We start from the raw sequence: 18,884 nt of genomic DNA, 5'->3' as shown, positions 1-18,884 counted from the left end.
ACATGCTCGGGGCCGCTCTCTCGCTCCGCCTTCCCCAGCGGGGGGGGGGAGTCTGTGTCGGCGCCCGCTGACGTCGCCCCCCTCCCCACCCCGCCTCCCGGGCCAGCCCTCCGATTGGCTGCCCAGGCTCCCACGTGACCGCGGCCCGGAGGCCAGCCATGGCTTCACTGTGGTCCGCTCCGCCTTGCAGCCCGGACTCGGGTCTGGAGCAGTAGAGGAGGAGGAGGAGGAGGAGGAGGAGGAAGGCGAGCATGGGGGAGAAGGCGGGAACCAGGTAGGGAAGGGACCCAGGCGTCCGGGCGCCCCCCCCCACCCCCGCTCACACGCATCGGCTGCTCGGGAGGGAACCCAGGAGTCCGGGCTGCCCAGCAACCGCCCGCTGCGCACGCAAGGGGAGCCCAGGCGCCCCCTCTCCCCGCCAAGGGACCCAGGAGTCCGAGACCCCCAAGTCTGACTCCCCCCTCCCAGTCCGCTCCCTGGGACTCTGGCTCCCTCCTCCGTCCCCTGACAAAAGCGCCCCAACTCTGGGGGACCCAGGCGACCGAGCGCCTCTTAAGGACTTCTCCCCCCGCCCCACCCCTCTGGGGAGCCCAGGCGTCCCGGCCCCTCGCTGGAGCCTCTGCTCGAACCCAGGACCCAGGCGTCCGGGTCCCAGATTGCACACAAGGGCTGGGGGGGGGGCGGGTAGACTTGGCTGCACAGTGGGGGACCCCGGGGCTCGCTGGCCTCCTGGGGGGCTGACGTGTCTGAGCGAGGAGGCATTAGGGTGCCAGGCGGGGGGGGGGGGGGCTGGCAGCTGCCCCAGCACCCAAAGGCTTTTCTGCAGTTTCCCTTGGGGTGGGGGAGCCCCCCTTCCACGCCCAGACTCCTGTCAGCTTGCATTTCTGTTCCAAATGGTTCTTGAGGGGGGTGTCCTTTCTTTTTCTCCCCCTTTGCCTTGGGTGGGGCAGAAAAGAGAAGTTGCCTTCCTCTCTCTCCTCTCCGTTATTTACTTTTATTAGTTGGCTATTAACCTCTTCCCGGAGCCAGGCAGGAGTTGGCACGGGAGCCCCATATGTTGTGGGGGGGGGGAGAGGGAGGGCTGGCCACGTCTGCCTGTGTACACACACAACACACGCACACGCACAACACACACGGAGCTCGGCCTCCGCACCCGGAGGTGAGAGGGTGCCAGACCCGTTTATTAGCTGCCTTCAGACCCTGCGCCTGGCAGCTGCACAACAGCCCTGCGAGGCCGAGAGGCAGACACTGGGGGGAGGACTGGAACCCTGCTCTCTCCAAGGCCCTCATCCCCATCCCACCCCCACAACAGCCCTTTGAGGTTCAATCCCCCCCCCCCGGTCTTTGGGTGGGGGGCAGTAATTGAACCCAGGTCTGAACTCTAACCACTATGCCTGCTTTTCTCAACTCACTTCCAGGCACAAAGCCCCCCCCCCACGGGATTATTTTCCAGCGCTGCACTGAGGGAGAGGGTGTTTTGCGGGGGGGGGGGGGAGAGAGAGAACGAAAACGGCCCATTTATAAGGAAGCGGTGACTCGCCTCCCCATCTTTGCGCGAAAACAGGAAGTCGTCCGCAGGGTGACATTTGGAAGAGGGTGTAAATAACTTTCTCTGCTCGGCACCCACCCAGCGTCCCTCAGGACCCGGCTCTTGTTCCACTCTGGCAGGCTCCCCCCCCCCAGCCCAGGACGGAGTTTCCTGCACCAACACGCAATAGGTTATAGCGCCGCTCCCTGCGGTGATGGCCGTGCGGAGACGCCAGCGCCCCTTGAACTTCCTAGAACGGAGGGGGAGATAGCAGGTCTCCCTGCCCCAATGAAACTCCAGCCAGGGCAGAGAAAATCCTCCATCGGGGTTCTATAGGGCGGGGAGGGAGGTGTGTGGGGGGTTTATAAGGGGGAGCCCTCTAGCTGCAGAGCTGGAAGGGACCCCCCCAACGCGCCTTGCATTGCAAGGATCCCCGGCAGGCGGCTGCCCCACCTCTGCTTAAACAACCTGCAGCGAAGGAGAGCCCAGGCAGTAGAGCATGAGACTCTTGGTCTCAGGGTTGTGGGTTCGAGTCCTGCGTTGGGCAAGGGATTCCTGCATTGCAACTGTAGATTCCGTGGTAGAAACATTGGCCTGTTCTGATCTTGGGAGGAGGTGGTTCTGGAGAGGGGTCCTGAGAGCCTGTTCCCCACCCCCTTTCTCTCCCCCTTTGGGGCAAGAGCCCCCTCCCAAGGAGAACAGGATATTTGGAATAAGTTCTGAAATTCTCCTGCATCACCATCTAGTTCCTTTTAAGGGCTCCGGGGCACTTGCACCAAAAGTTTGGATTGTGGGAAAGGAAAGAGATGGCTGGTTTATTATTATTATTATTATAGATGGGGCTTATGGGGGCTGCCAACCCTCCTGGCCTGCGATTTGTGAGCCCAGTGACACTTGCTCCAGGTGGCATTTCCAGCCCCGGGGGAGGTTCCTGGCCTGGGTCCATCCAGAGAGCAGCAGCTGCCTGCCCGTGTGGGCAGAACAGAGCTGGCGGGGAGCCCCAGCGTCGGCCGCCTGCTCCGTCTCTGCTGGGCTGGCCCTCCTCCCCCCCCCGCCATGCCCAGGCTGGAAAAGAGGTTCCCCAGCGGAGTTTGCCCTCCCCACCCCACCCTTTGACAACAGGGTGACAGCTGCTCCCGTTGCTGCGGCAACCCTCAGGCACCTGGTCCTGATGCGGTTCCCACGGCAACACATTGTACTAAGCCCTGCTGGTGGTGGATTTCTGTTCCTGGGGGAGAGAGGGAGCCGTCCTGAGCGAGAATTGGAGCAATGGATAATTTAACGGTGGGGAGAGGAGAAGGGGCTGGGGGGAGGGGAGGGACGGTGTTTCTTTTTTGGGGGGGGTCCCACTTGTAGGGTGGGGGGAGATGCTGCGCACGCCCCACTTATCCTAACTGCCTTGTCCTCTTTCTCCCTCTCTGTCTTTGAAAACAGGGTTTTCAAGAAGTCCAGCCCCAATTGCAAAGTAAGTGACTCCCTTTCACCCGGCTTCTCCCCCCCCCTGCAAAACACCCCCTTCCCAGTCCGATGGGTGCTGTACAAATAATAATATTATTATTTGCAGTAGTATTCCCTGCAAAATCCAGATTCTGCCCCCTGAGTTTGGCACCTGGGCCAAAAAGGCACGTTTAACGGTTTATTCATGTGGCCTCCTCTCTCTCTCTCTCCCCACACATCTCTCTCTCTGTGGGTTTCCTGTCAGCCCCCCTCCCCCTCCCAGCTTCCTTCCTCCCCATCAGGCAAGCACGAGTCTCGAACCCGGAACTGACTCCCGCCTGCCGCTGCCTCTCTCTTTCTCCCCGCTCTGCACTCTCTGCTTCTCACCCCCCCCACCTGTCAGTCGCCTGAGAAACGCCCCCCCCCACCCCCTTGATCTGATCACGGACCCATCTTTGCGGGGGGCGCTCCCCCTCTCCCTGCCACGTCCAGCAAAAGGGGTCTCTTGCATTAGGGTCTGGCTGGTGGATCAGGCCCACGGCCCACCTGGCCCAGCATCCTCTTCTCGCAGTGGCCAACCAGATGCAAAACACACACATCGTGGATTCGAACTCGGGAGCAGCTTCTCCCCTCTTGGGTTTCCACTTTGCTGCCTCTGGAGGCAGAGCTTATGCATATTCCATCGCATTTAATGTCCACCCACTAGCCTCCTCCATGATTTTTTTTAATCCATCCAGGTTGGTGGGCCATTGCTGCCTCCTGTGGCAGGGAGTTCCACAGTTTAACTCTGCATGAAGAAGGACTTTTCTCTTCCCTCTCCTGCGTCTTCCAACATTCACCTTCGTTGCATGTCCACAAGTGTTATGAGATAGAGAGGGAACTGCCCAGTCTGTTCTTGCCATGCATAATTTTACATTCTTTATAAATTGATTTTATAAACTTAGTTGCACAAGAACACCCCCCCACCTCACCCCCACCAAAAGAGATCTCTCTTCTTGCTGATGGGGTGTGGGAAGAGGCTTCTTGAGGGGGGGGAGGTGCAGATGGGGGGCTGGCTTTGCTGGGGGGCTGAAGGAGAAGAGTTGGGCTCCCGCACTTGGCAGGGAGGGCGCGGAGGTGATGAACTGGAAAAGTCAATTTTTGAGCTTGTTGCGGGGGTGGGGGTGGTCTTGAGTGCCTGAGAAAACCACTGTTGGTGCAAGGGAGGGGGGAAGCGCACTGGTGGGGGTGGTGGGCTTTTGTGTGGGGTGGGGGCAGCGAGTGGGTGGAATTCTGAATCTTGGGCAAGGCAGCTGAGAGGCAGGGATGGAGGCAGGCAAACACATGTCTTCTCTCTCTTTCTCTCTTGCCCCCCTTCTCTCTCCTGGTTTATTAGGGGGTTGGGCTAGATGACCACTGGGGGTCCCTTCCTCGGAGGTTCTTAAGCAGGTTCTCTGCCAGGGATTCTCTGGCTGTTATGTTGGGTGAGGAGGACGGCGCTTTGTTGACTCCCGGAGTCTCCGTGGTGATGCCGCCTCCCTCCCTGGGGGGGCAACCAACAACGCAGACTCCTGGCAGGGTAGGGCAGCCAGAAAACGCTGCAGGCCAAACAGCGTTTGGGGCTGGGGGGGGGGAGAGATCAACGGAGGAAGTGGGGAGGGCAGGATGGAGCCCCTGGAGCTGGACCGGATCTGGTGCGAGGTGCCTCCTCTGGGCGTGCGGGTTTATCGGAAGCAGCTCAGCAGCCAGGTGGGGGCCTTTGGCAGAGGGGGGGGGGGGGCCCTGCATTGCAGCTTATGGGGGACCCCTCCCCCAAAAAATTCACTTGCAGGTTATGGATTTTGGTATGGGGGGAGGATGGTGGGGCTGGAAGTGAGCTTAAGGGGGGCCAGTTCCAGGTCGGGGGGGGGGTGAGGAGAAGACGGGGGACCTTGGCTGCGTAGGGGGGGGGGGCAGACACTTGATTTCACAGGATTTGGTGTATTTCCAGCATCCTATGACCCTTCTCTGTGCCACTGATATAGAACCAGAGAGCCCTAGGTTTGGAAGGGCCCCCCAGGGGTCACGCAGCCCAACCCCCCTGCCGCGCAGGAACAGCAACCAAAGGATCCCTGACAGACGCCGTCCCCCCCCCAACCTCTGCTTAAAAATCCCCAGGGAATCCAGGAATTGTAGAGTCGGACGGGGCTCCTGAAGGCCATCTAGCCCACCCCCTGCCAGGTTGGATTGGGTGGGATGTGAGGGGAGGGGGTGCTTCCCTAGAGATGCCCCCTAGAGGGGGGTCCCCTCTCATCTCCACCTAACGAGGCTCTGCTCTCCTCCCCCCAGCTCACAGTCTACCTGGGCAAGAGGGACTTTGTGGACCACCTGGACAGAGTGGACCCCGTAGGTGAGTAGGGGGCAGAGGGTGGGGGGGAGGCAGAGAGCCCCTGGGGCAGACGGTGGTGCAAGGGGGGAGCAATGCTTGGAGAAGAGGAAAGTGAGCTATGGGGCGGTCCCTTCCAATTTATTTGGGGTGCGTCAAAGTCCCCCCCCCCCGAGGGGGAAATGCCTTTTTAAAAACTGCACTTTTAGACCACTTTATTTTCCTGCAAGGAGCTCAAGGTGGCTAAGACCCCCGGGGAGAGTCACGGCTTCCAAGTCAGAGCATTTGAACCCGGGTCTTTTTTAAAGCAAAGGGCGTTAATAGTGCTGTGCTGTTGTTGTTTTTGATTACATGTACAGGTGAAACTCGAGAAATTAGAATATCGTGGAAAGGTTCATTTCTTTCAGTAATTCAACTTACAGTAAAAGGTGAAACTAATATATGAGATAGACTCGTGACATGCAAAGCGAGATATGTCAAGCCTTTATTTCTTATAATTGTGATGATTATGGCGTACAGCTGATGAGAACCCCAAATTAACAATCTCAACTTTGGGGTTTTCATCTGCTGCACGCCATAATCATCACAATTATAACAAGCAAAGGCTTGACATATCTCGCTTGGCATGTCATGAGTCTATCTCATATATTAAACTCCAGTAGCTAATGAAAACAATTGCTTACATAAATGGACTTTTCCATGATATTCTGATTTTTCGAGTTTCACCTGTACCATATTTTAATAGGCATGGCTTTCTAATATTCTTGCAGTTCTGTTAGAGTTTGATTACATTTGTTGACAGTGATAGTAGATCATAGACAGAGGTATACCTTAATAAATTTGGATGCCCCCCAACATCCGTAGATCTTAGCGCAGTTCACAGCACAAAATTACAAGACAAAAACCCCAAATACGTATTGAAACGAATAGAAAAGGAAAACAAGAACCCCCCTCCCACAAACACACGGAAAATTGCATAGGGAATTAATCAGCTTTTAGCTTTTTGTATCTTAACTTTATTGGTTTCATTTTGTTTATTCCATGAAATTTATAGACTGCTTTATATTTATTTATTTTTAAACCCCCCCAAAATATAAACAACAAAGTTATTGATAAGTTTATTAAGTCATTCCTGTTAATCTTCTTCCTTGCAAGCCACCTTATTTAACATCAGTCACTTGTCACCCAAAGCTCTCCAGTTAGACACACACACACACACACACACACATGCCATAAACGATGCCTGCTTTTTAATTGTAAATTGTTAATTGCCTCTTTTATTTATTCACTGTCTGCCCCTCTCTGCACTCCACGGGATCCAGATTGCAACGCAATAAAACGCAGCGTCAGAAATACAGGCGGGGATGAAATTGCAATTTAAAGTCCGTGCGACTAGTTGTTTTTGTGTGTGTGTGAACCATTTTGTTTTATAATGTGGAACCAAACAGAGAGAACCATCCTAGGAACCGACGGGAATCCAAAGAGGGAAAACCGAAACTGTAAAATGGGCGCATGGAAGGAGCCCAGTTCCCCCGGGGTGAAAATGACAAAGGTCCCAAGTAAAGGCTATCAATCCGTTATCAGATCATCAAATCTAGTTCCAGGAAAGAACAGGAGCCGGGGGGGGGGGCTTTTTTTGGCTGGTGTGTGTGTGTGTGTTGCTTTTTGGGCTGTATTAATCCAGGGTGATGTGGACAGGAATGGAGGTTTGCATTCCCCCCTTACCCCCCCCCCCGTTTCTTTTCTGCCCCCTTAGATGGTGTCGTTCTGGTGGACCCCGAATACCTCAAGGACCGGAAGGGTAAGTAGGGGGGCAAGAAAAGGGGCTGCTGCATGAATTTTGGGGATACTGATTTTTACTTGTGTGCATTTTGTAGAATCGTAAGAGTTGTGGAGTTGGTAGGAACCCCCCAGGGGTCATCTACTCCAACCCCCTTCAAGGCAGGAATCCCCCCTTTTCCTCCAAGGAGCCCAAGGTGACTTATGTAGTTCTGTCTCTCTCTCTCCCCCCCCCCACCATCCAGTCCTCACAACAACCCTGCAAGGTAGGTTAGGTCTCCACCAAAGTCACACCCAGCAAGTGGGGATTTGAACCCACGTCTCTCCCGGGTCCCAGACCTCGTGGAATCCCCACAACAGCCCTGTGAGGGAGGCCAGGCCCAGAGGCAGCCAGGCCCAGGGAGCTTCATTTGTGGCCAAGCGGGAGGATTTGAACCCACGTCTCTCCCAGGTCCAACGCTCTAACTGCTGCACCACACTGTCGCTCTGGGACATTTGTTTATTTCATAAAATTTATATCCTGCTTGTGTGTAGAAAAAGAAACGCAAAGCGGTTTAGAAAAATAAAAATGGAAAATAAGTTGTTATTATTTATTTCAGGGTTCAGTATATCACTATAACAGCTAACAATTACATATATACTTACCTAATAGATATGTTATTGAAATAGTTATTTCTAATACACTTTTGAACCTACTGCATTTTGTACAAAAGCGTTCCAAATCTCATTATGCAAAGTCCACATCTCTAAGCAATCTGCTCATTGGTGGCAAGGGTGGTCACATCTTCAATCTATTGATTAATTGGAGCCGTACATTAATGATAATGATAATTTATTATTGATACCTCGCCCATCTGGCCAGGGTTCCCCAGGCCTCTGGGTGGCTCACACCTTTGCAATGCATCAAGATCCGTCTTTCGGCCCTAGTAAGGGCACAGGAAATCTAATCCCATTGCCAAATCTCACAGAGTAGGTATGTAGTTCAAGAGAATATTAGACTCTGAAAATAAATCATCGATAGGAAAAAATTAACAGCAATCATTTAAAATGTTCAAAAGGTTGAAATGGCAAAACTCTGGATGCAGGTTAAAACTCGCGTCGACTTTCTAAACGAAACTGCTTTTATCGGGCGCCAGAAAGAGTTCAGCTGAAGGCCAATATCAATAGGCAGGGAGTTCCAGAGTTCTGCCACATTTCGACAGGCAGATAGTTGCAGGAAACCCGTCTCTGTGCCATTTTAAGTCGTTTTTTGCAAGCAAAGCCCTTTGAATTCCCCAAATCCCAATTGTGCCGTCTTCAGATAGTATTCAGATGGATGAAGATTTGCTCCGTCTAATTTCCGCACCTCTGACAAGCTCAGGGAAGGCTTTTGAGAGAGAGAAAGTTAAAACCCGCAGCCCGGAGAACAGAAGTATTGTTCTCCTGCTCTCAGAAAAGAGATTTTCCTCGCTTCTGAAGCCAATGATCCTGGCAGCTGTTTTGGGCTTGGTGGGAGGCCAGCAGGGCTAATCCGGGAAGTAAAAGCAGCTGTAAACTTTACATTTATGCCTGGAAAGAAGTCTCTCTCTTTTTATAATAATAATATATAATAATAATTTATTCTTTATACCCGCCCATCTGGCTGGGTTTCCCCTGCCACTCTGGGTGGCTCCCAACAGAATTAGTGATGATGATGATGATGATGATGATGATAATAATAATGTGATAAAACATCAGAAATTAAAAACTTACCTAAACAGGGCTGCCTTCAGATGTCTTCGAAAAGTCAGATAGTTGTTTATTTCCTTGACATTTGAAGGGTGCCACTACCGAGAAGGCCCTGTGCCTGGTTTTTCAGGCTCCAGTCCTTAAGATGCTCCAAATTGCTCAGTGTCTGATCATTTGAGGAGCTGGGGGGTGGGGGGCAGCAGCAGAGGAAACTGGGTAATTCTGTGAAAAACCGGTCAACCTACAAACCCATCTTTTCCTGTTCACACGTGGTCAACACGTTCTCTACACCATCCCAAAGATCATCCAGTTCAGAGTTTGATGATCAATCATTCTGCGCAGGATTAGAGCAGATGGAAGTGTGACAGGCAAGATGACTCAGAATTTCTCTAATTTCCACTCCCCCCGCCCCAAGTCCCGCTGCAGACCTCGCCAGAGAAAACAGACAGTAGGTTAATGACCCTTGATGGTGCTGATAGTTTTGCTTCCTCCTTTGGGGAACTGATAAGGAGGGCCATTTTGGGGCGGAAATCAAATGACTGGAAATTCCGTCGCTTGAGCATGTTCTGTTGGTCACGCATACCTCCCCCTCCCCATAGCACAGGAAAAGGAAAAGGTAGGGGGTTTCTTCTCTTCTTTGAGGTTCTTAGCATTAAGATAGCGGGGTGAGATGTTACCTGAAATGGTTCATGCATTCAGCATTTCTTGTGACCAACGTAACATCACAGCAGGCAACTTATTAGAGGGCGTGACATTCTCCTTTTAGGACCGTCATCATTCCTTCCCTGAGAAGTTAATAAGCATTCGGCCTGAAGTTTGGACCATACTAACAGGGCAGGGGATGTTATAGCTCTCAGGAAGTTTGAAACATATAGGTGGGAATAGATAGATAGATAGATAGATAGATAGATAGATAGATAGAACTTTTAGAGAAAACCATTATCCAAGTTACAGGTAAATTCTTGAGGTTGTCGATCCTTTGCCACAGTCACACCTTTTCAAACACCCCTTTTAATTGCAAGAAAAAGCAATTAAGTGACAGCTTCTTAGTAATGTTTGCAGAGAAGTCCGTTGGCACGCAAAGAGGTCCGCCGGAGTTAAAACTAGCTTGGAAGAAACCAAAACATGACGTGTCGAGGAGCTTGCAGATGTTACGTTGGTCACAGCGGAGTCGCCCGCGTGGGGGGTTAAAGCGCCCCCAGATTTCCGCCGCCAAGCAGAAGTGGCAAAGCCCTTGCTTTCTGCAAAACCGCAAAATCCTAAATGCCTGGTTTGCATCTATTTGGGGGGGCGGGGGTAGAGAACAGTTTCCTGTTTCCCGTTCCCCTTTTCTGAGCTTGTCCTTCCCTCTGGCTGTGTGACCTTGGAGGGTCCTGACGGTGCCCCCCCCGCCCTTCTTGCCCCGCAGTGTTTGTGACGCTGACCTGCGCCTTCCGCTATGGCCGCGAGGACCTGGACGTCCTGGGCCTCTCCTTCCGCAAGGACCTCTTCCTGGCCTCGTGGCAGGCCTTCCCGCCCCCCGAGGAGACCGCCGAACCCCTCACCCGCCTGCAGGAGCGGCTGCTGCGGAAACTGGGGGCCAACGCCCACCCCTTCAGCTTCATCGTAAGAGAGGGAGGAAGACCACCCAACCTTTTCACCCCGAAATTCCTGCAACGCTTCACCCATTACAGATTTCCTTTCCATCCCCTGTCACAGAATCAAAGGAGTGTCGGGTTGGAGGGGAACCCAAGGGGCATCCAGCCCAACCCCCAGCTTTGAAAGGCACCTGCTGGATTTCCAGTGGCAGGCAGTTCCGCAGGGCGGGGCCGATGCAGCTGTCACCTCGGTTTCTGGTCTCTGTGCATGGGGTGGCAAGAGAGGAAAGCAGGGGAAAGGGGGCAGGGACTCAGAGGAGAAGTCCTTGGGGTGCCATGTTGGTGACCCCAAAGTTGGAGTCGAGGGGGGAAACCTTTGCACTGCTCTGTTTCTCTCTGCGCCCCACAGATCCCACAGAATCTGCCCTGCTCTGTGACACTGCAGCCGGGTCCAGAGGACACAGGAAAGGTGAGGGGGTTTCTGAAGGGGTGGGGGCACATTTTGGGGGTTCAGGGGAAAGAAAAGGATGGAGCCGTGTGGATTCTGCCCCGAAAGCAGCATTAGGGGCAGAGCTGCTTATGGGGCAGCTGGGGGGGGGACGACAGGACCACCAGTGTCACTAAGGGTCCGCCCCCCCCCGCTTTCCCCCTCCTCCAGGCTTGTGGCGTCGATTTTGAGATCCGGGCTTTTTGTGCCAAAATTCAAGATGAGAAGATTCACAAAAGGTGAGTCCACTTTGCGGGGCCCTTGTTCACAGGCAAACAAATCATTTGGCTGAGAAACTGCAAAAAACAAAGCAGATTTATTGTTATCTTTGGTGTTACGTAGCCCAGTCTTCCCTGCCAAACCTCTGGGAGTTTTCCTAGAATGGTAGAGTTGGAAGGGGACCCCCAGGGGTCATCCAGCCCAACCCCCTGCAATGCAGGAACTGCGGCTGATCAGGGAAGGTTGTGGGGCAGGTAGACAAGGCTGTGTCATTTTCTGTGAAGCCCCTTGCCCCCTTTTCCGCCTGCTTTGCCCATGGCGGGCTCTGGGTTCGGATTCAGGCCAGAAAACACCTTTGTCCTAGAAACTCTAGGGAGAAGCGTTTGGCCTGACTCCGTATTTAATTCTCTGCTATTTATTTATTTTTGCTCGATTTATATACTGCCCATTATCCTGACCCCCTTCTCGCAGGGTTGTGGTGGGGGTGAAATGGGGAAGAGAGCCACCTTGAGATTCCTGAAGGTGGGCTGCTGTTCAGGCAACTGATGAATAGGGCTTCGAACTGCCCCCTCCTCACTTGCCTTGGGGGGAACCCAGGCGTCCTGGGCCACAGCCCTCTCCTCCTTCAACCGCTCTCCCTTCTTGCCCCCCCCCCGACCCACAGGAATTCCGTCCGCCTGGTCATCCGGAAAGTTCAATATGCCCCGGAGAAGCCCGGCCCCCAGCCCATGGCCGAGACCACCCGCCACTTCCTGATGTCCGACCGCTCCTTGCACCTCGAGGCTTCGCTCGACAAGGAGGTATGTAAGGGGGGGGTTGCGGTGCACATATGTGCATTTGCGGGGTGGGTGGGTGTGAAACGTGCTTTTGACTGAGACCCCGCGGACCCTTGCCACCAGCAAGGAATCCGGGAGTCGTAGCTCAACCCCCTGCAAGGCGGGAACCGCAGCTCAAGAATCTCTTGGCGCCCGGCCTCTGCTTAAAAGCTGCCCCAGTGTAGTCCCAATCTCTTCCCCCCCCCCATGCATAATAGCTGCCCCCTCCCCACAGTCCTTAAAGCAGATTAAAACACACCCCAGTATCCTCAGGCTTGTCTGAGCAAATCAATGCTTGTAAAAAATTGGTGATAATTTTGATTTCTTTAATTGATACTTAAATTTGCTGGAAGCCACCCAGAGGGGCATAGAAACAATGTATTACTATTACTATTATTTTAGACAAAACAAAAATAAAAAAAATCCTTCCAGTAGCACCTTAGAGACCAATTTTATTTATAAGAGAAAAGAGAGAAAGAAAATATGTGAGAAAGAAGATGCAGAAATAAAATCGGAACATTTCCATACATCGGAATAAATGATTTTATATCCTTGATACAAGTGTAGCTATTCACAACCTAATACAGATATACCTTGCGTTACGGCCGCTGTGGGTTGCATTCGGCGTGGGTTACAAACGAGCCGAACCCAGAAGTACCGGAACAGGTTACTTCCAGGTTCGGCGGTTCGCACATGCGCAGATGTGCGAAATGACATCATGCGCAAAAGCACTGAATTGCGCGGGGAGCATGCGCAGAGGCGGCGCTTCAAGGTACGCGCTGCTCATGATGCGAACGGGGTTCCGGAACGGATCCTGTTCTCCTCCAGAGGTACCACTGTACACTCTTTGCAAACTCATTCCAAATATCACTATACGTATCCAAACAAAGTATCTGTTGTCCGACTGTCCAGTTCCATACAATAGGCGTCTAGTTCAAGAGAATATTCTCCCCTGAGTATTTTAGCTTTTAGGAGGCTCTGGAAAAAGGCGCCTTCCTGGCGTCCAGAGGCAGTGAGTTCCAAAGGTGGATCTCTCGCGAATGTGGAACTCAAGGTGGATGCTCCCCACTATGATTTGGGGGGACGGCGACAGGTCCAAGGGGGGTCTTGGGAGAGTGGGCTGTGTCTTCCCTTGGCCATGTACCCTGACCCCCGCCTTCTCTCCCCCCTCCAGCTCTATTACCACGGGGAGCCCATCAGCGTCAACGTTCACGTCACAAACAACTCCAGCAAAAGTGTCAAGAAAGTCAAGGTGTCCGGTAGGAAGGGGGGGGTCCCTGCGGAGCCGGGTGGGGCTGCCTTGGAGCATTTGGGGGGGGGTTCTGCTGGTTTGGAAAAAGGGGGTGTGTGGGGGCCGAGCGGCCAGCTGAGGACCCCCCCACCTGACACACTCCATGGACCTGTCTTCCTCCGGACGGCCCCTGACGCTTTCCCTTCTTCCCGACCCTGCAGTGCGGCAATATGCGGACATCTGCCTCTTCAGCACAGCCCAGTACAAGTGCCCCGTGGCCCAAATCGAGCAGGAGTAAGTGTCCGCCCGACCCTCCGGCCTTGGAATTGGGGTTGGAGCGAGGGGGGGCGCGGGGTGGGGGGTTTCGGAAAAGGCAGCCTTGCATTCGCTGTCTCCCCAAGTGTAGAAATGCTCTGGGAGACCCTTCTCTGCTTGAAACCTCCAGTGGAGACTTGCCCCCCCCCCAGGGAGAACATGCAGTGGGTGGAGCTGGGTGGGACCCCCAAGGGTCATCCAGCCCAACCCTCTGCAATGCAGGAGTTTCAGCCAATGGCCTTTTGCATTTGGGGACGGGCATGACATTATCCCCTGACCCCCAGCAACCCCCCTGCTTGCCCCTCTGTGCGTCGTGGTGGGGGTTCGTGGAAGGGTTGTCGCTCAGTGGTTAGAGCACCTGCCTTGCAGGCAGTTCCCAGGTTCGAGCCGCCCCAAGAGCTCCAGGCAGGGCTGTGGGCGGAGAGGTCTTCTGCATGACAGGGGCTGATAACAGCCTTACTCGGTAGAAAGCAGCTTGCGCCGTTCCTGCGAGGCGGGCCGTGATGGGCTGGCAGGAGCCTTGACGCCTCTCTCTCTCTGCCTCTCTCTCTGCTTGCCCTCGGCTTCCTCTGCCAGCGACCAAGTGGCGGCCAGTTCCACCTTCTGCAAGGTCTACACCCTCACGCCCCTGCTCAGCAACAACCGGGAGAAGAGGGGCCTGGCGCTGGACGGGAAGCTCAAGCACGAAGACACCAACCTGGCCTCGTCCACCATGTGAGTCCTGCCCCCCCCCCATTCCAGCAATTCAACACCGGGCGTCCCTGAACTCCCTGGCCGGCCGGCAGCAAATACACCTTGGCATCGTTCAATTGTGGAAGGGGTCCGCAGGGGTCATCCAGTCCACCCCCCGCCCTGCAGGAATCGCAGCTAAAGGTTCTTAGGATTGCAGAGGATCCAAATGGGGTTGCAGCCCCCCGGTGGGTGGGAGGGGGGGCAGGAGTTTCCTCGGGGGGGGGGGGGTTAGAGGCAAGGGGGCGGAGAATATCGGACATTGCACAGCTGCTCACCCTGGATTGCTGGATTGATTGTGCTCAATCCTGCAAGGCGCTGTCCATGGGGCTGATCCGGAAGCTGCCCTGGGTTCAGGATGCTGCCGCACGATTGCTGACAGGAGGGGAGACCCAGTCGGCATACACCACCTGTGCTTCTCGGAGATTTGCACTTATTGCCCATTTGCTCCCGGGCCAAGTTCCAGGTGTTGCTCTTAGTATATAAAGCCCTTAAAAGGGGGTTGGACTAGATGGCCGCCGGGGGCCCCTTCCAATTTGACGAGGCTGTGATTCTAACAACTTGGGACCAGCTTATCTGCGAGATCGCTTGACCGCCCTTATTTTTATGCATAAGCCACCTTGAGTCCTGTCGGGGGAAAAGGTGGGGCATAAATAAATGAATACTATTAATAATGATTGTTAATAATAAATGTGGCAGCACCGACACTTCGGAACTCCCTGCCTCTTGATATCCCGCACAGTTGCCTTCACTGTATTCTTTTTGGCACCTGCCAAACACATTCCTGTTGAGACAAGTTTGCACAAGTTTCAGTCGATTCCGCTGCAGTTTTAAATTGTGCTTGTAGTGTGTTCCATTGCGGTTTTGAAATTTTAGTGACAATTGTATTGTTTTATCTTTTTCATAAACCTCTCCGAGTCATTTCCCCCTTGCAATCAAGCAGTAAATTTTATGAAGTAAATACAGAGTTAATTTCTGTTGGATTTTGAAAAATTTGGCCATTAGCTGCTACTGCTCTGGATCTTCTTTAGGGGGTCGTGCAAAAAACAACAACACTGTTTTGAACAATGCTTTTTGGCGGGGAGGGGCCACTGGGGGCGAGTTCATGGCACTGAGGTGGCGGAAGGGACCCCAAAAAATTCGGACAACACTGGTTTGTTACGTGGCATAGGAGAAAAGCGTGGCAGGGAGAGAAAGGGTTAAAAATGTGAGCGTGGGGAAAGGGGGAGGCATTGTTCCTTGCGGGGTCCTTGGGGTGTTTCCAGGTCAGAATGGGCCCCCCCATTTCTTTTCCCTTGGCATTGCAGCGTGAAGGAGGGTGCCAACAAGGAGGTCCTGGGCATCCTGGTCTCCTACCGGGTCAAGGTCAAGCTGGTGGTGTCCCGGGGTGGGTAAGTATGAACATCGGGTGGGTTGCTCTTCTGCTCTCATCTCATCCCCCCCCCCCCAAAAAAATCCCAACTCGCCTGTTGCAAAGATATGTTTGGAAGAGAGATTCCTGCTCTCTAGTAGCAGAGTTAAGCAGAATGGCGATTGCTCCAAGCACATTTAAATTTGGTTAGATTTTGCATCGGCTCTCTCCCACTTTCAGACAAATACCTAGGCTAGAATAAATCACATTAATTAGAAAATTGGATTCCTTGGAGAATACAGGAAATAAAGTAGAAAGGTTGCAAGGACTCAGGCCAGGATGGCAATAAACAATGGTTTTCTCTATTTTTGTTGTTGAAAGTATAAAACAAATTCCAGTTACAACGATTGTTAACTCCAGGACAAGGCTGTTTCATTTATTCTTCATCAGCTATCGTTTCTTAGTTTTATGGTCAAAGTGTACCGAGTGTGCATTGCAGATAAGTGTGCATTGCAGATAAGTGGTTATTTTGGGGGGTTTTCAGAAGTTACAGCCGACAAGTCGCAACAGTAAAAAAGGGGGGAGGGGGGGTTCCAATCGACCTAAAAAGAAGAGAACAAAAAGGATCATGCAATACTGTATTTGGGGTTTGCAAAGATGCAGGCTGTAAAATCTCCCCAAGGAGTCGCAGCAAACAAAGGATTGGAAGTAGGATCCCAATGGAAGATAAGTCGGAAAGTCTGTGTAAGATTAAAGGAAGAATTGTATAGCTGCAATGTGCCAAATGAAAAATGATTAAATAACTAAATATGAACACCTAAAAAATAAAAAAGGCCACTGTGAGGACCGGATGCTGGACCAGCCTCATTCGGCAGCCAGACATTTCAGGTGACTGTATGGAGCTTCCAGGCCCAGAGGCAGTCTATCTCAATTCCCGGGTTCTATGGAGCAGTTGGCCCTTTGAGGCCAGGATGCCAGGCTAGGTGGGCCCCCTTGGGCCTGATCCAGCTGCAGGCTCTTCTCACCATCTTCTCCTGCCCCCCCCCGCCCCCCAGGGATGTTTCCGTGGAGCTGCCTTTCGTCCTCATGCACCCTAAGCCGCCCGACCAGGCCTCGCCCACGTTGCAGCCTCCGCTGGGTAAGTCTCTGAATCGGAGCGCGTGCCTTCTCCTGCCGGAGGCAGCTGTGCTCGTTCCGGGGGGGGGGGGGGAGACGTTTCACGGGGTGTCGTGGAAAGGGGAGCCTTGCCTCGGGGAACCTCACGCCTCCCGTTTCCCTTCCAGCCGCCCCCGAGACGGACGCCCCGGTCGACACCAACCTCATCGAGTTTGAAACCAAGTAAGACAAGTCTGAACCTTTCCCTGGGGGGCTCAGAGGCCAGCACCCACAAGGCCCTGCTTGGGGGGGGGGCAGGCAGGCTGTGCCCAGAGGGTCTGCCTGCCTGTCTCTCTCTCTCTCTGTGTGCCAAGTCACCCAATGGGCTTCATAGCTGGTTTGAACCAGGGTCTCCCCAGTCCTAGTCTAGAACTTGCAACACCCTGACATTTCTATTTTCTATTCCACAAGCTGGAATGGTTTGTTTTTAATATAGGGCAGGGGGGAGCACACAAACCACCTTTGAGGACTTCTGTGGGGGGGGGCTGCGTTGCCCATCCTAACACTTTTGGGGGGGGGAGTGTGTTTAATTGGGGTGGGGGTGTAAAAGTGGAGAATCTTGGTCAGGGGCTGGGCTACCCACAAGGAGGGGGGACAGCTGCAAGGGCCCCCTGTGTCCAGGGCCCCAGGAAGGGAGCTGGACCTTTGGGTCTCGCACAGGGAGCTCCCGGTGGCAGTGTGGTGCAGTGGTCGGAGCACCCGGGTTCAAATCTCTGCTTGGCTGTGCAGCTTGCCTGGTGGTTTGGAGGGGGCCGGTTTCTGCCTTTCAGCCCTAGCCTACCTGGCAGGGTTGTTGCAGAAAAACAAGCGCGCTTCACGCAGCACCTTCGAGGAAATGATGGGATGTACGAATGCAGGGAAGGGTGCAAAGGAAAAAGAAAAGCCCCCGTTTTTGTGAATATCCAAAGCAGCCTGATTGTGCCTCCCTGTTTTCTCCTTTCTTTTTTCTCCCCCCCAACCCCCCCCCCCAGCTATGGGCAGGACGACGACATTGTGTTTGAAGACTTTGCCCGCCTACGCCTGAAGGGGCTGAAGGACGACAAGGAAGACGACGACCATTTTTGCTAGGGAGGGAGAACCCCCCCCCTCTCACCAGCCAAGTTTGGGGGGGCGGAGAGAGAGGAAAGAGCCGATAAATGGCCCCCCACCCTGTACGAATGTCGCCTCGTCCTCTACTCCCCCCTCCTTTCTTATAGGAGCCATCACCCCCCCTTTGCCTTGTGTCTTCATGCTGTATTGGGGGGGGGCTTTTAATGTGACTAAAAACGGAGGGGGGGAAGGGGCCGGCTCGGGGGCCCCCCTCCAGCTTTTAATCTTTATCTGCTGCTGCGTATCTTCTCCACAGATGGATTTTAACGCCACCGTCCTCGTCCGTCCCCCTCTCCCAAATTTTTGTCTAACGCACTGGAATCATTTATTGGGCATTATCGTCTGACTGTCGTACCCCCCACCCTGAAAAAAGCACCACATTGTGTGTGTCAAATCTCTCTGGGCAACCCCCTCCCCCCCACCTGCTCTTTATATAAATGTCTTATTTTTAAATGCTGTTTTAACTGGTTAGGGAAAACAATTGGTCAGTTGAACTCTCTCCTCTTTCCCTTTTTAAAAATCAATTGGGGCTGGGAGGCACCTTCTGTCTGTCTCCGCCCCCCTTCTCTTTTTCAACAAAGCCCCCACCCACAAGGAGATGTGCCTCTGCTGGCCATGGGGAGGGTGAGCTGAGCCCCCCCCCCCCCGCCTGGGATTGGGGACCCCTCCCCATGCCCCCAAATGCAGAAGGGGGCAGGTGTGTGCCAACGCCTCTGTGCCCAGTCCCCCCCCCCGCACGTTTGCAGGGCTGCCCCTCTGTACAAACCGGGGCAGAGCAGGCAATGCGTGTGAAAAGAAACTTAAAAAGGCCATTATTATTTCCTACGTTGTCTGAGCAGAGAGCAACAAATGAATTAAAAAAACAGTTAACAGGTGCCTGGAGGTTTTTATTAAGTGGTTTGAGCATTAAAAACGGGGGGGGGGGGGGTTTGGAGAAGTGGAAAGGGGGCTCCTGTGAAAATAGCACCCCCCTGCCAGAGATTCTCAGGTCTGCAGCAAGGATACCCCTCTTGCTGCACCGCTGTGGGGCCAGACGCTCCCCCAAGTTTTGCAAGCAGGAAGACCTCCCCCCTGCAGAAGAAGAGTCATGTGGGGCTTCCCAACCTGGGGGTGGGGGCAGC

General features: G+C 53.6%; 1 protein-coding gene across 1 annotated transcript; it reads left to right on the top strand.

Annotated features, from left to right (window-relative positions):
• Window positions 1-196: 196 nt before the first annotated feature.
• Window positions 197-18,636, top strand: ARRB2 (arrestin beta 2). Its single transcript, XM_033169320.1, has 15 exons — window positions 197-274; window positions 2,963-2,993; window positions 5,273-5,333; window positions 7,066-7,110; window positions 10,204-10,400; window positions 10,782-10,841; window positions 11,031-11,098; window positions 11,743-11,878; window positions 13,068-13,152; window positions 13,346-13,418; window positions 14,016-14,153; window positions 15,476-15,559; window positions 16,575-16,657; window positions 16,803-16,857; window positions 17,646-18,636. The coding sequence occupies exons 1-15, from the start codon at window positions 252-254 to the stop codon at window positions 17,740-17,742; spliced, it is 1,236 nt and encodes a 411-aa protein (XP_033025211.1). The 5' UTR covers window positions 197-251; the 3' UTR covers window positions 17,743-18,636.
• Window positions 18,637-18,884: the final 248 nt, after the last annotated feature.

The sequence above is a fragment of the Lacerta agilis genome, chromosome 14 (assembly GCF_009819535.1).
Source record: "Lacerta agilis isolate rLacAgi1 chromosome 14, rLacAgi1.pri, whole genome shotgun sequence".
NCBI classification, from domain to species: domain Eukaryota; kingdom Metazoa; phylum Chordata; class Lepidosauria; order Squamata; family Lacertidae; genus Lacerta; species Lacerta agilis.
The sequence above is the reverse complement of the archived record's forward strand: the minus strand, read 5'-3'. Positions and strand labels throughout refer to the sequence as shown.

What these genes read in the sequence shown, in the direction of transcription:
- ARRB2 (XM_033169320.1), top strand. Translation starts at nt 252, where the DNA reads ATGGGGGAGAAGGCGGGAACCAG. An exon ending in GGACAGAGTGGACCCCGTAG is followed by an intron (nt 5,334 to 7,065) that starts GTGAGTAGGGGG and finishes CTGCCCCCTTAG; the next exon opens with ATGGTGTCGTTCTGGTGGAC. An exon ending in AACCTGGCCTCGTCCACCAT is followed by an intron (nt 14,154 to 15,475) that starts GTGAGTCCTGCC and finishes TTGGCATTGCAG; the next exon opens with CGTGAAGGAGGGTGCCAACA.